General features: G+C 40.6%; 1 protein-coding gene and 1 long non-coding RNA gene across 4 annotated transcripts in view; one reads left to right on the top strand and one right to left on the bottom strand.

Moving 5' to 3' along the window:
• Positions 1–15,298, bottom strand: part of SIK2 (salt inducible kinase 2) — a 57,082-nt gene that overhangs the window by 7,526 nt on the left and 34,258 nt on the right. For both annotated transcript variants that reach the window (XM_064470951.1, XM_064470952.1), the window contains exons 5-9: positions 10,587–10,711; positions 8,296–8,419; positions 5,999–6,219; positions 4,371–4,523; positions 1,859–2,023 (exon numbers count right to left, since the gene is read on the bottom strand). In XM_064470951.1, the coding sequence (XP_064327021.1) occupies positions 1,859–2,023; positions 4,371–4,523; positions 5,999–6,219; positions 8,296–8,419; positions 10,587–10,711 (788 nt within the window). The remainder of the gene's footprint in view (positions 1–1,858; positions 2,024–4,370; positions 4,524–5,998; positions 6,220–8,295; positions 8,420–10,586; positions 10,712–15,298) is intronic.
• LOC135316695 (uncharacterized) overlaps positions 1–15,298 on the top strand; it is a 59,586-nt gene that overhangs the window by 35,291 nt on the left and 8,997 nt on the right. For both annotated transcript variants that reach the window (XR_010375940.1, XR_010375939.1), the window contains exons 3-4: positions 7,135–8,731; positions 13,418–13,509. This is a non-coding gene — a long non-coding RNA (uncharacterized LOC135316695). The remainder of the gene's footprint in view (positions 1–7,134; positions 8,732–13,417; positions 13,510–15,298) is intronic.

Raw genomic sequence — 15,298 nt, 5'->3', positions numbered from 1 at the left:
CTGCAGTTTACCATGGCACACAGATCAGAGCTTGGAAGTCCTTAGCAGACATGTTCTGTAACACTTAAGACACAACTATTTTGAAGTGAACTGTGATTTGACACCTTGTCTATCTACTCTGGCCAAACTGCATCTATAAAAGCAAAGGGGGATGCAAATTAGAGTTTGAAATGGTAATTTCCAAATGTCTTTAAACTGCTTTTTGCTTTCCAGCTGTAAGAGACAACACAAGGAGTTACTTATAACAATGATGAGAATCAGGGCCACACTCTTAGTGTTGGTAGCTAACCAGTAAGTCACCAATAAAAGTTTCGAAATGGCAAGCGTGAAATCAAACCCCTAGCTAGCAACAAGCAAAATACAATATGCTAAATTATAATGTCATGTGATATGAGAGAGAAAAACAGAAGTTTCATTACAATAGTCATAAATGTAATTTTTTTAAGCTGTTTCCCCTTCCTCAGAAAAGCTCTAACTGCTAACTCCTGTGCATTTCACTTAGCTACCCTGCACAGCATTGCCACAGACCTCAAAGTTGCATAGCAAAGTGGATTAGACTACAGCTCCCTTCAGAGAGTTAAGCTGTAACCATGTATTTGTAAGGCTGTGGAGCCATCATATCCTATTAGTTGAGTTCAGTTAAGTCTGTGAAGTGTGGAGGTGTGGAAAGCCTACAGAGTCTTCCAGTCTGATTACAGGAGACAAAACCCATTAGATGGAGCTGCAATTTTACGTGGTCTCCAGTGAAGATTTTATGGACTTTCCTAGTTACAGAAATGGCCTAGCTGAGAACTGCTACAACCTATTTCAGATGCTGCAGTTCGAATAGGTTTTGACACTCAGAATAGCCAAAAAGTATCTACTTCTGCTGGCTATTCACCGTTCAATAAAAAAAGCAACAAAACCGGAACTCTTTTGGCTGGCTTATTATGAAATTGGCAAAGATATGGAATTTTAAGTGCATGGTATTTTAATCGCTTTAGCTGGCAACGGAAGTTTATGGTTAAGGTTCCGTTATACCTTCATGCTCTCATTTGTCTGAATTTTTGGATGAGTAGCTGAGTAGGTTACTCTAGATACTCAGCAGTGAACCCTTTGCATTAGAAGCTGTATATGAGGAGTCTTCAGGGTGCTTAAAAAATATATTTGAGAAGAAGAAAAAAACCAACCACTTTCACTGGTTGATTTTTCTTTCACAAATGACAGTGTGGTAAGCAAACAACACTAGAGGCAGATTAGTGATAAAAAAACACACAGCTCTTGAAAGTTATATGCAAGTAGAAGAAGAATCTGGAATACCTAGAACTCTGACACTTAGAGAATACTTAAATTTAGGAAACAGGTACAATGTGTGTTGTCTAGCTAGTACAAGAAATGTACAAGTCGAGTGTTTAGATACTAAATGTCTTTGTATTTGCCCTGCTGCCTTTCTAGAGAGGTTACCGAGGAATGAGAACGTGCCAGAGACCAGAGTTTTGGGCACAGCATATGCTTAAGAGTAAGTGCTTGGGAGCAGGTTGAGAACATTGGGTCTTTGAGGAAAAGGCTACTGAAAGCAGAGAGAAACAGCACGGTTCTCCAGCTCAGCTACCTGCAAGTGTCAAGACACAGGAGGCGTACTAGGGTCAATGAAGTGACATTAGTCTGGATTATCCATTGCTCTGGCCATGGCTTCACAGTGCTTTGTGCTAGGATGATGAACTCTACCCTGTCAGAAGGAACTGATCTTCAATTAATTATTGAAGAGCTACAGCTATTACCTCTAAATGTGCTTTTACTAGGCAGTAATTTGAATGGCAACAATCATTTTTAGCCTTAATGATTTTTGACAAAACAGTACAGTGATTTTAAGCTGTACCTTTGGTGTCTCAACTCTCTCTTCCTCCATAAATGCTGTCTCTCCCTGGCAGCTGGATGGAGGGAATGAAAAGGCTTCTGCTCCTGAAGCTGAGGGAAGACCTGGAGACTGCAACAACCTTGCATTTTGTGAATGCAAGTTAACTGAGGGTACCACGGCTTGTGCCTGAAAAAGATTTTAAGAACTGCAAAACCGGAACCATTTTAGGTAGAAAACAACATACAAAGTCACAAATTAAAAATAAACAATACCTAGCCCACTTCCAAAGCAGGGAAAGTATAAAATTTATTTCCTCATTCCTGATGAATTACCTGCTTTAAGTGCTAAAGTCAGTGTTTGGGACCCTTAGGTGCCCTTCAACTTCTGACATGCTATAATTGCTTTTTATAGTCAGTACATTACCCCTTAATATTACTGTGAGGCACAGGGCTAGTTTCAATATTCTAACATGCACTGATTCCTGTAGGAAAAAGTATGAGAAAGAACAGAGCACGCCGGATCTGAAATAAGGTATTTTAACACTGTTGAAGGGAGAGGTGTGCCACAGTGAAGGCAAGCATGACAACTGCGAAAACAGTGGTTTTCACTGTTTCTTAACCTTCGTTTCCTTAAATGCAGTATCTACACAACTTGCCTGTCCAAAAGGAAACAAGCAGCCTTATACAGGAGCCTGTGGTGCCACCACGTGTGAAAACAAATTATCTTGTTACTCAGGATTACTGCAAGATTGCTTGCAGTCCTGAGAAAAAAGTGATAGTATGGCTATGAAGTACAGGAGTTTAGTACAATAAGGAACTACCTTCTAGGAGGTTTCTTCTTCCTCCTTGTTCATTTGTCTCCACCTGCTTTTAATAATCTTATAATTAATAATCTGCTTTTGAATACTGTGTCTCTCATTAGAACCACTGTCTAAGACCTGGTTTTAATCTTTGTCAGCCGTATTGTTCCTGGACCTATGTTTTCATAGCTGAAGCAATTTGGCTTTAATTTCAACAGAATCCAAAACCAAATAGTGCCTTGCTGCCTCAAGCAAAAAAGGAGCAGCGCGGCTGTGATTTCTCCTGGAAGTAGAGTCTGGGTGCTTGTTCTGTACAGCAACAATACAGTAGCTAGGAGGCTGTGAATTTGAGAGAATATTTACTCGAGACCACAGCACATCTGAGTCATCTTAGGCCAAGTCTTTCATGTTTCTACTTATGCATTAATAGAAATCAAAAGCTGTACAATGTCTGTTTATCTTAATGAAACAAAAGAACATGTAAAAGAGTCTGAGAATTATTGGAGTAAAACATGATAAACTGTACATGACCTTTATTTCTAAAGAAAATTACTAGGGAAGATGACTACTGAATAGCCTTAGAGCCTGTGCTGAATCAGTCAGTGTAATTAGAGAGAATACTAAGCGGACAGCCTTCTGCAATGGCAGGGCTAGTACCAGATAAAAGAAGTACCCAGAATTCCTCTTGATAAAATACACATGGCACCCTTAAGACTTAAATCAATTAGTCAGTCGTCACATTGGCTCAATGCACATAGAAGTTTTGCAGCCAAGCTGTGAAGTTTCCCAAGAATTTGGACTCTTGCTGGGCCACAGGAGTACAAACTAATGCAAGTATTACAAGAAACGACATTATTTAGGAACAAATATCTGAGTCTTCAGCCCTTAAGAGTCTCATGACAATGCTATTTTTATCAGGCACTTAAGATATCACAACAAATTAGCACCTTAACCTAAAAGGTTGATCCTAATATTTTCTTTTGGGTACCTCTTTACTATTCCCTGCCATGCTTCATTTCATGGGAGACAGAAAGTGTATCTAGAGAACAGCAGGGGAGAAAGTAATTTTATTTTCAACAGGTCCCTTCAGAGTGACTATGTTTATAACACTAAGTAGAGCCTGCATGCTTTTAGCCCCAGATGCTACTACAGCTCTCCATAAATTCAACAGCTTGTTTGTCAGTCACATCAAAGATACTCCAAGTGTTGCAATTCCCAGAAATGGTATTTCTCTAACATTTTACCCGTGACTTCCCAGCAAAAGGTTTGAAAATCTCAAAAATGGAAGTGTTCCAATTAGAAGCGCAAGCACAGTACTTTCCCTTTAACTGAGAAATAAACTGAGAGTTAAAGTTAAACCATGCATATACCCATTACAGCCAAAACCATTGTTTGCATTTTGGGCTTCAGAATGCAGTCAACTTCCCTTTCCCATTTAAAACCATCCAGTCCCCTCCAAACAACTCTTCCCCACCCCCCTCCTCGTTTCAGGAGTGGAGAGGAGGCAGCAGAAGCAGTTGTAGGAGGCATGCCAGACAACTGATTTATCATCAGACAGTTCTGATGAGAGGCAAATCCAAAAAAGTCTTTCCAAAATGATGCTGCAAGCCTACATACTAAAGAAATCAGAAAATAGCAATGGATTCTAAGTGAATCTATGTAGAAACACCATTTTGAGAGAGAAGAATGTCTTGCACAGTCTTAAGCCCACCTCTGCTAGGAATGAGACCTTACCTTGGCTACTGTCTGCTCAGCAATGGTGCTTGGCCGACGCTGACGAGCATCAAGTCTCTGTTCCACAGGGAAGCTACTCCGATGTGATTTGAGTCTTTCCACTAACAAGTAATAGATAGCAGCAAAGTGGTTATAACTCTTGTTCTGCAGAGACTGAAAAAGACAAGCACAAAAGTGTGGGTGCAGCCAAATATACATTATCTTATCTTCTGCAAGACCAGGAAGAAAGAATTGCCATTTGGGGGCAGGGGGGATGGGGACAAGGAGAGATATTTAAGAGGCTGTGAGGTAGGCAAACATCATTATGAATTGGGAAAGTTTCAAACTAGAGTGACAGGCAAAGAAAAGCGTCAACCTTAGTTTAGTGGCAAGCTCACCAGAGTTTGCTATGTTCTGGGCTGCAACAGTACTTATAGCTAACATTCAGGTGCTACTCAACCCTCAAAGATTTGAACCTGGAGAAGGGACTGACCTTCTGAATACATCGGATGTTCAAGGCACTAGAAGCAATGGGGAAGTGAGCCTCTGCAACGTAAAGAAACTAGCCTCTTGTAGCAGAAAGTGCTCAAACTGCCAACCTCCACAATGGCTTAAAGTATCAACTATCCTAAAGGAAATTATGTTAAACTCCATAGGGAGCCTTGGCGTTTATTTTTGGTAAGAACGGTGATTTGGGATTGGACAGAGACATTCATCTGCTTACTGCTTTTATGCTCCTTTCTGAATTTCATTTTCCACCCTCTTAGAAGTTCAAAATTATTTTTTTTTCAATTCTGATTTCCCCTCCTCTCTCTCCATTCAAGAAGTAATGATTTATCCAACCCCACCCAGGAAATCTAAGAGTGTGGAATTTAATATGGCTTCTTTATTTTACTTCTGTCCCTAAGAATCAACTTAGCTACTGAACAGAGCTCTAGAAATGACCACTTGTAAGCAGCAGCAAGTATTACCATTGTAACAGGCAGCCCTACTGGGCTATCATTTTTCACATGGTGCACGCTGTATTTCTGTGCATCCCCTAGCTTAAAGCAATCACATCATCAAATGTTTTGAAATTTGTTCTTGTTTAAATTAAAGGAAGTAGTTAATACACTGAAAGAACAGTACCTAGTCCTGTGATATGTGACCAGAACAATTTCTTTTCCATGGGCTCTAATTTGGATCCTTGACACAGAGGCATATCCTTTTTCTCATGGTGCTGCCTTTTCACTGACGTGTTTTCCTCTATGGGCAAAGGATGCCTTAGACTGGGATAGCTGGGTGTGACCACCCAGCATAAGGCACACAGGTGAAGATGTCTGTGGGCCTACTGCACGATGTTTTACCTGCACTTCGCATAACACAGACACCTTATCTCCACTAGGGATGATCTTTAGGAAAGTTTCTGGAGAGATGTCTGCTAGCACAGACTGAGACAGCAGTAGGACAGGGAGGCATATCGCAGTTAAAACGTTTGCCCTTGCTAGGGTCTGACCAGGTAAAATATACCAGTGGTGTTCCCCCCCACCACTTTCCCCTAACTGCTGAAATAAAGACTCTCGCAAGCAACTCAGGTAATAAGTTCTAGTTATAAAAACAAAACAGGAGACCTTCCCCCCAGGTACAAATATTGTTTTAGTCTATTTTACCTCAGTAGTTTTCTGTTGGTCTATTCCAAGGCTGTGCATTAGCCGTAAGACCTGCTCATTATACTCTCCAATGGAAGGCTCATTTTCTTCTCCTGGTGGATAAAGAATAGGTCTCTGTGCAGGAACTTCTATAAGCATCCACTTGTGCTCCTTAATCTGAGCAATAGTTAACCGTTTGGATGGGTCTAGGACCAACATTCTTCTAATCAGATGTTCACACTCTGTTGGGGAAAAAAAATTACCAACCTGCTAAGTAGTACTTGTAGATATTCAACAGAGACCTACCAATGCAGAGCATGACAACAGGAAACTGTCTTACTTCTACCTAACTTCTGTGCTAAATACATTTCCTGAAGGCCAAAACAATGTCTCAAAACAAGATTAAAAGTCATATTAAGAAGGTCAAAACCCCAACTTCTTTAAATGCATGGCATCGGTAACAGTGCTATTCCTTCTACACAGCTCCCACATGAAGGTAATAGTAATATTTACTACTGCTTTGAAGATGCTTTTGCCGTTCTAAGTGCAGTGCTAACATTAACTGATAAAGCTTCAAACAATCTCTTTGAAGTGTGGTGGGGAGTCGTTTCCATCCTTCACCAGCACTGTTTGAAATAACATGTCCAGGCTCATGAAACAAGGGACTGGTAAAACTAGAGTTAGTGTATGGGGTTTTTTATCTTATTTCCACCCTAGTAGTCACAAAAAGAAAGGTAAAAATAATGCCTCTGTGGCTGTGAATAGTAGTTAGTGGGTCTGCAGGTTTATCCGTTTTAATTTCAGGACCAAAGCACAATCAGTAGCTTTAGGTGCCAGAATAATTCTGAACACACCAAACCATTGCTGCTTTCTGACTACTGCATGCTGGACAGCATTAAAACCATCACATTTTTCTTCAGATCTCAGGTGGCTTTTGGATGATGAGGGCATGAGAGATGGACGTGCAGTTTGTATATGATAGGAAGACAATTTAAGTTCCTTTAAGGGAGCTTTATCAATCTGCCCTGTATTTCTAGCTGACAATAACATGGCTGCAGTACAGTTGTTATGAGGCCGCCCATTCATGTAGTTATGGCAAATAATTTAGAGAGATATTTCTGGCTATTTATTCCTCTTTCTCTCTCTTGTTTTCACAGTTTTGCTAAGAGGCACACCATTTCCCACTCCCTGCATCACCATGTGATCGGCAAGGGAAGCAGCAAGCAGCCTGCGAAATGGCCGAACTACACTGCAGTCACAGCCATGATTGCAACTCACACAAAGGCACCTGGATTTAGCTTGCATGCCTTTGTCAGCAAAGTCACAGAAACACAATACAGTTCAGCGCTGGATGCAAGATGTGCCCAGGAAGCTGAGGGGTTGCTGTGGTGTCATGATGGCATTGCTAAAAGCAACCAAATGCACTGTAGCTACACTGTAGTGGCTATTTTCAGAGGCAATGCACAGGAGTACAAGCCAACAGAAAGAAAAAGACCAGAATGTTTTGCACACAGAACCTTTAACAACAGGGCCAAAAAACATTTTACATTTCCTTTAAGAAAAAAAAAAGCACAGACAATAGTATATTGAAAGAAGATTTGATTCAGGAAAGTTGTTTTGAAGTAATCTGGATTAGAGACCCTTTAACATGGGGAACCTGAAAGACACCATCAAACCCTGCGTAAAATTTGCCCCACTTGTTCTTGTCTGAACAGGCATGAGGGAGAACGAAATCCAACAGATGGGGCAATTAAGTGAAAGAGATCGATCTCAGTCACATGTGGGAGTGCCACACACATGACAGTGAGAACCTGGGCATATGAACTGGTTGGACACTTTTTTGCTTCTGTTTAGCAGATGTTGTCAAAAACCAGGAAACACCCAATGCACAGCTTATGTTTGACAACGATATGGCACTAGTGTATTTTCTTTCCACATTAAAATATATGTAGCCTTGCAGGACGAAAGCTAATTGCTACACAACTCTGCCTCTCCCCCTGCATCCCCGTATTTCTGTTCACAGCAGGAGAAGAGATCCTTCAGCTTTATTTTGACTCTCTCCCTGCCCATGGGCACAGCCACACTGCGATTTCCATGCATTGTGCAACGAAAAATGGGTTGGTTTGCCTAGCAGCAGTCTAACTGCAAAGGCACAGAGCTCACCTAGGCTTATTTTGTTTCTTTGCAAAATGAATGGTCTGCCATACCACAATCTAGTGTGCAGATGCACCACCCTTTGCTGTATTGCAACAGAGATGATTCTAGAATTTATTCAAGGTCTACCACACCAAGAGCATAAGAGGACACCACACTGTTACCTTCTGACATAAAATAAGGGATCCTGAACCTTCCTTCAAGAACTCGTTGCCTCAGTATGGGGAGTGTTGGTCCATCAAAGGGTAATGCTCCACAGACCAAAACATAAAGAACTACACCCATGCTCTGTAAGACAAAGAACATTAATTTAATTTTTCAAGCTACAAGCAAAGTCTCTGAGGCTGGCTAGCCAAATCCTGTCACAGAAAAAATTAAAATTATGTTCTGCAGGAAGAGGAAATTTATACAAAAGAGAGTTAGGTTTGTGAAGATACCTAAACATTAAGAACACTCAGCTAACCCAAAATGGCTAGGCTTGCAGTACCTTGTGCTGATAAGCAGGTAAGCTGAAGTGTAATGGGTTAGAGACTCTGGCTGCTAGCAGGAAGCTCCACACGGATGACTGAATGATACCTGAAAAGCGAGCCCCAACTTCAGGTGAGAATTAGAGATACTTTTTATTAATCTCAATGTTGTTAAAACAAAAACAAACCTTAGAACAGCAGCCACTCAAAAATAAGAAACTGTAACCTTTTACATTTACCAATCTGCAAAAGCCTGGGTGAGAGGCACACTGGTAACTTCATGAACAGTCAGTTTCAGGGCAACACCAGATAACAACTCTGTACAGCTGTGAGCAGTGCTGAGCATGAGGGGTTATTCAATATGAGCAAAAGGAGACAATCTGGGCAAGAGCTCTCCCACAACTGCCAGACTCGCTTTTGAAAGTACTCGAGTTAATTGGCACTGCAAGTGGAAATAGGCTTGCAGTATATGCCAAGAAAAAAAAAAAATAGTGCCGCACTAGATGAAATAACCACACCAGAATCTCATGCCAATCAGTTTGAATAGATAACCACAGCACTGGATTTCTCAAGGGGAAAAAGTAGGCATTCAACATTCTCCTTAAAACTTTGTTAAGTACACAGAGATTTAAAAATTATATATATATATTTTTAAAAAGTCACTTCCTTCCTTAACCTGCCAAAAACTGAACTGTGGATTACTGCATTCCTCCTGCAAGCCTTGCATTTTCAGCAGACTTATTCTGTGATTGTATGTTGCAAAGAGATATAGAATCCTCAACTTACAAGATAAGTGAAGAGGATGATGACGATTTTATCTTAAACATAATCACACATGTGCTTCTTCCTGTGGGCAGATTCTGTTAATGATTTAGGATCTTATATATTTAAAGCATATTTACCAAAGTTCAGAGAGTCACTTCTGACATTCAAACAGTGCCTGTGCTACTTGGAACAGTATGTGTAGCTGAGGTCTGCTGTTCATTTATTCACCGGTTACTAAAGGTTCAGAAAGGTTGTGGCCTTTTTTTAAAAAAATAAAAAATACGTGCGTGTGTATGCATAGAGAGATGCATGCACACAAATATATGTATCTAAAAATCACAGGTTTTATTTGTTAATGCAGTTAGTTTAATTTAAATTAGATTAGCAGCTGAAAGGTGACTTTCCATGAACAGCCCTGCTTGCGTAACAGCCTCTGACCAAAATGTCAGTGCCCATACTGTTATTCTGTGTGCAATATTGTCACTGCAAACCTGATGCCAGAGCAGAGACTGCCAAACTGTACTGTCTCTGGTTGCTTTAGGACATAAACCTGTCATTGTAAGTACCAGAATACTAAAATTTAAAAAAAAAACCCAAACAAAAAATCCCAAACAAAACCAAATTAGGAATGAAAAGCAGTCTCTGACAATGTGCGAAGGGTGCACAGAACTTCCTCAGTTCATTTTATTCCCTTTTCTATTGCATAAGAACGTGGGCTGCACTATCCTCTTCGTTATAGTATACATGGAGACACACCGATTCAAAAGCATGCAGCTGCCTGCAGTAGAAATGTTTGTGGCACAAATTTGCTTGTTTCCAGCTCAAAAAAGCAAAGCAGTCATCATCTCTCCTGTGTTCCAGTGGCTCCGGAATCCCTTTAACCTCACCAAGAACTTACTGTTTCACAAATTCAATTCCCACTTAACACAGAAAATTTTAAATGCACTGAAAAAAGCAAAGTTCATTCAGTCAGTCAGGAGAGCTTTTGGAGGAGCTGCAGTTTTTCCTCTAGTGGGCTAACCTACACCTACAGTGTACATTTAATAGCCACCAGGATAGGTAACTTCAATTCCATTCAATATTAAGAGGCATTTTATGACACTTAAGAAATAAAGCTGAAGAGGAACAGCTCATCTACAGCTTAAGTAAAATCAAAGATGATTCCTTTGTTCCAGCTTCCTAAAAGTTGACTTGAATCCAGTTAAAAAAAAGAATAATGATACCCAGATATCCAGCTGGGGTCCCTCATATTGCTGTCCTTCAAAGACTTCGGGGGCTGCATATGGTGGACTTCCACACCATGTCGTCAGAGGCTCACCACTCTTATAGAAATTTCCAAATCCAAAATCTGTTGAGAAATTAAGGGGAAAGTCACTCCAAACTCCAGTTGCATGACAAAGCATAATTATATGCATGGACTAGGCCTGAAAACTCACTTTCATTCATTAAAGGCTCTATCACAAATCCTTTTATTATAGTCCCACTAAAAAATATTTATTGGGATGCTGAATGTCCTATACTGCTATTTTCATGACAACTACATAATTATTAAAACACACTGCAAAACTTCACAACCTCTAGGAGTTTTGAGTAAACTTCTACCAGTTTGCTAAGTCCAAGTTTATAAACAGCTATCACTAAAATTCAACAAACTGACAATCATGCATACTTATCAGCTTATTTATTTGCCACGAGATATCCGAGACTCAGAACTGGATCTGATACTTCCTGAGTTTTCCTTAGGTGCGCTCTAGCCTTAAATACACAACAGATTTTGAAAACAAAAGCATCAACTTTGGAGATGGGAGGAAGAAACTCTACCAAAAGCAACAAGCATGGAAAAACACAAAGCCTTTTGCTAGGAAGGAAACTCTGCTACTGGGATTGTCTACAGCCCTTTCAATCTACAACTGAAATTTACCATTCCACAACTAAGCAGTTCTTTTAAATGTTTCTTTTTAAGGCTTAATACGGGACCAGACATGCGTCTCATGGGACTTCAGTATTAGTCACCATTTGTAATAATGCAATAGTGAAAGGCAAAATGACAGCCATTATTGCACAGAGACATGAAATCAGATAGTGTGATGCTTTTTTTTTTTCTTTTTTAGCTTCCCTTGTTGCTTTTTTTTTTTACTTGAACAACACTGCAAACAACAGTAATATTGAGGAAGCTGCCTTAATGACTGAACTGAAACTGATTATTTTCAAAATGCAGAACTTCAGGGCACCGCTCCCGCTCCCTGGTGCTCTGATCTATCACTCTCTTGCCTTCCACTCCACTCTTACCAGTGTCTTTGGAGCTCTTCACAGCCTAGATCCTCCAGTTCTTCTTATATCCTGCCATCAGTCTCACTCCCTTTGCTTAGTTTATACATAATTTGCTTTAGCATTCTTGAGGCTTCCTGCCAGAATCCTAATAGTCCCTCCTATATCCACTGCAAATACCCTTTCTGAATACAGTCCTTCCATGCCGCTCCTCAGTGTTAATAACCAAGGCTCTTATTCATCAGGCTTTTAATAAACACCACTGGCGCAGTGTTTGGATACACCTGTTCACACTATAAATCAAAATACTTGCTCCACTGAAGTCTCATGGCGTTTTCTCATGGAATTCAACAAGGCCAACATTTCTCCCTGTTGCTCCCAACATTACTGCTCTGTACTGCTTAGTCCTCTATTCCACTCGTGTTGTAGGTCACCTTGTATGTTCACTGTGACAACAAATGCTGTTAACACTAAAGCAAAGAAGGAGCTCTCAAGGAGTGAGATCTGATGACAGGGACAAATATTCTTTGGACTTAAGGCTTTCAGGCAAACTGCTTTCAATTCACTAACTGGTCAGCTGTATCTTCATGGAAATACAGAACGGAGCACTGCCAAGTGACACCTAGAGACTGTTAAGCACAGGAACATCGTTTATGTTCATCATTGGTCTACTCCTGTGTGAGCAATGATTTAACTGTTCCCTGCCACTTTTTCCACACTGGAGCAAACTATGCAGTAGGAGGTTACAGAAGGTGTTGCTTTTCTTAAGGTGATAATGCTTTTACCCTTGTAGCTAACCAGGCTCCTGCAGAGTAATACTGTATGCTGGCGAGACTCGAGGAATCCCGCAGAAGTCAACAGCATTGATAAACAGCAATCAGGCTGTTGATTTAGTACTATCATGCGCTGAATACCTCAGAGGTATGTTAATACAAGGTAGTGCTGGTCAGCAAGACAGCAAAACTAATAAACACTGTGGTTAGCAGAGAGAGTCCAGGCATTGCTGGTACCACTTCATTTACTTCTATTTGTGTAAGTTGTGTTACTCAGAGTATGTGTATGGCTCTCTTGTCATACATCATCAGCTAAAAAACCACAAGAGAACCCTCAGAATCAAAGCAATACAGAGATATGAAACAAAAACTTACAAGGCTTAGATAAAGTTAACCTGGAGTTGTTTTAGAGAAGCAGTGCGGAAATTGAATCAGACTACATACACTGAGCTTAACAGTAAAGGTATTTGGTTACTTTCTTAACAGCAGGACACAAGGGTTCCAGCAGTTCTTTTAATACAACTCTTCCTGCAACATTCATCAAAATTGAACATAGGCGGAAGAAGCCGTTTTGGGAATGCCAGAACTGAAGAGGCTTTTGGAGCACTTTTCTTCTGCTTTCCATGATTTTCCTTAGCATGTAGTAAGGTCCAGAATCACAGAATAGCTAGGGTTGGAAGGGACCTTTAAATGTCAGCTAGTCCAACCCCACCTGCAATAAGCAGGGACATCTTCAACTAGATCAGGCTGCTCAGAGCCCCGTCCAACCTGACCCTGAATGTTGCCAGAGATGGGGCATCGACCACCTCTCTGGGCAACCTGGGCCAGGGTTTCAAAACCTTCACTGTAAAAAATGTCTTCCTTTTATCTAGTCTAAATCTACCCTCTTCTAGTATAAAACCATTACCCCTTGTCCAGTTGCAACAGGCTCTGCTAAAAAGTTTGTCCGCATCTTTTCTATAAGCTCGCTTTAAGTACTGAAAGTCGCAATTAGGTCTCCTTCTCTTCTCCAGGCTGAACAACCCCAACTCTCTCAGCCTGTCCTCAGAGAGGTGTTCCACCCCTCTGATCATTTTTATGGCTCCTTCTGCAACTATTTCCACAGGTAAGACATACCACCCACTGCTTTAACACCTACACCTGAACCTGCAGGAATGTTTTTGCCTTTCGATGTCCCTGCTCTTTGTCAGACTTGGTTACCTGCAAGCAATAGGTTCAAAAGTTATCTGGGAAACACACACAAACAGCATGATCTCATAGGCGTTTTGGCTGCTTTTATTAATTCCTTTAACTACAAAATCACTAAGGATTTCAGCAAGAAATCTACAAGGCTTAGATTCCAAGTCTTTGTGTACGACTCGTTAATTCTTATTACAAAGGCTACCTCCATAATACCTTCCTCACCTCTACCTCCTTACTGCATTGCACTGCTGAGTCTCCATTGTGTTAAACAGTACTACTAATATAAGCAGGTATTTTTAGTTGTCTTTACTGAAATGCACTAATTGGGAATAATAGAGAATCAAGACTATGCAACCATCCAGCTCTCAGTACGGAAATCTCTCCAGTGGGTGACATGCAGTGTGAGGTAATAAAAACAGTCACTGTTCCATTTAGCAGCAATATTACTGAGGGGCATTCATAACATAAACTGGCCTTTTTTACATACCTTGTGTTGGTGGTCCATTTGGTTCAGGTAATCAACTGGTAACTGTGGATCAGCCACAGTTATACACACTGTTATTCAGTCCTCATTTTATCCTTCCTTTTTCTAAAGCTCACTTGTGGTAATCTTGAAGGAACAGCTAGATACAGCAATATAAATGTCTAACCTCACTTAGACCAGTTCTCAGTGGTGTTATTCCACAAAAATGCATCTTTAGAAATATTTTGCAACAGGCATAAGGCATCTTTTTATATTTAGGAATTCCAAGGTATTGATTATGAAATTTGCCTCTCTTATAATGGGTTTTAGGGTGTGAAATAGCATACCAGTTTTACAGGTGAACAGAGAAGTTCAAAGACTAGCCCAAATTCAAGTAACAAATCAGTGACTGACCCTGGCCAGGGCTAAGCTTAACTGAAGTGTCTGGTCATTCTCTAAACAGCAAGTTAAAACCAGTCACTCTCTGCTGAAAACTTTTGCCTCAACATTTCCACAGCCTGAAATTCAATGGTGTAATTCTGTTGTAAACTTTCTGCCACCTTTAATGTACATCATGTGCTCTGGGCACATCTCAGTCCAGTGACCCAAACACACCAGGGTATAAGGGAAGCACTAAGTCTCATTTCCTTTTGTAAACATTGGCCTTACGTGTTTTTCCCTCAGTTGTAACTATACAGTCCAATACTCTGCACATAATTCAGTCTCAACAGCTGATCAAAAATTACCTTGTCTTTTAAATAAAATAGTCTTTCTGTGAAATCTTATTACAGAGATTTCTTATTTTGCTATCATAAGAGTTCAAGTCTAAAAATAAGAAGGATACTCCTAGCAGTCTAGTCCATGACTGGATGATAAAGCTACTGGCTTAATTGTCCACAGCAGCAAGGTGGTGTGGAAAACATAGGAAAATAGGCTGCATCTACTTTCAACTACCCGACCACATACCCGAAACTTCTAGGTCTAACCCAAAGCTGCCAAAAGACTGCTCTTTACTTGCCTAAACCCCTTAAAGAAGCCAGGCCGGGGCTGAGCCCATTACAGATAATTCCATACTGGGCCATCAAAAACTTTTCCCAGCTTGCACTAACCCTGCAATTATCCACCCAGGAAAACCTCTAATTTGGATTGGCAGGCACCTTGAAAACTCAGTCTTGCTTCACAGACAGGTGGGCAGGTAGCTGCTCTGGCTCCTCATATGCTCCAGGTAAAGTCAGTGCAGCAGACTTAC

The sequence above is a fragment of the Phalacrocorax carbo genome, chromosome 21 (genome assembly GCF_963921805.1).
Source record: "Phalacrocorax carbo chromosome 21, bPhaCar2.1, whole genome shotgun sequence".
NCBI lineage: Eukaryota > Metazoa > Chordata > Aves > Suliformes > Phalacrocoracidae > Phalacrocorax > Phalacrocorax carbo.
The sequence above is the reverse complement of the archived record's forward strand: the minus strand, read 5'-3'. Positions and strand labels throughout refer to the sequence as shown.